Source organism: Blastocystis sp. subtype 4 (genome assembly GCF_000743755.1).
Source record: "Blastocystis sp. subtype 4 strain WR1 chromosome Unknown seqid_1163, whole genome shotgun sequence".
Taxonomy (NCBI): Eukaryota; class Bigyra; order Opalinata; family Blastocystidae; genus Blastocystis; species Blastocystis sp. subtype 4.
Genome location: NW_014568384.1, coordinates 1 through 637, shown reverse-complemented (window position 1 = coordinate 637; position 637 = coordinate 1). Strand labels below are relative to the sequence as shown.

Below are 637 nucleotides of genomic sequence, written 5' to 3'. Positions count from 1 at the left end.
GAAACCCTACCACATTCTGAAAGAACGGAGGATCCACAACAAACGAACCGATAAGGATTCGACGAGGAGTTCGTACACGACTAGGGAAGGGATCACGAATGATATTATGATGAGATTCTTCATCCATGAACCCATCTGAAGGAATCCTACATCTTAGTCTTCAATAAACCCAATACAGATGATCAGACCAACGCTTTTCATAAACAAGACTTCCATTTGACAAACGATTCTACTTCAAAGTCTATCCACTTTCATACTTCGTGCCATTGACAATATTCTGTCACACGATATACATGTAATTGCTTTCCAAACGATAAATCGAACTCTTCTTCACGAAGTCCATAACTAGGATGTGGCTATTCATCATAGAATCATTTCAAAAATCACTTGAACATGAATAGAATGAAGAAATACAATATCACGATCATATTCTGAACGAATCGTACTATCATCAGGCAAAATGTACTATTCATCATTCCTTCATCTTATTCTCACAGCTTCATTCACATATCTCTCCACTTCACTTGCCTTTTCACCTAATTCACGTTCTTTGAATATCAAATAGTTTACACCCATCAATATTAATGCAAATCCCAAAGAACGAATTTGAAACATTAACCAGCTATCAACATCAACT

The 637-nt window shown here is 36.4% G+C and overlaps 1 protein-coding gene across 1 annotated transcript; it reads right to left on the bottom strand.

Moving 5' to 3' along the window:
• Positions 1-576, bottom strand: JH06_5820 (hypothetical protein; the record flags this gene model as incomplete). The annotated part of the gene is made up of 5 exons (XM_014669126.1): positions 1-146; positions 177-229; positions 258-356; positions 415-465; positions 496-576. Coding segments are annotated over 5 exons (430 nt in total), but the record flags the coding sequence as incomplete, so codon positions are not given.
• Between the last annotated feature and the right edge of the window lie 61 nt (positions 577-637).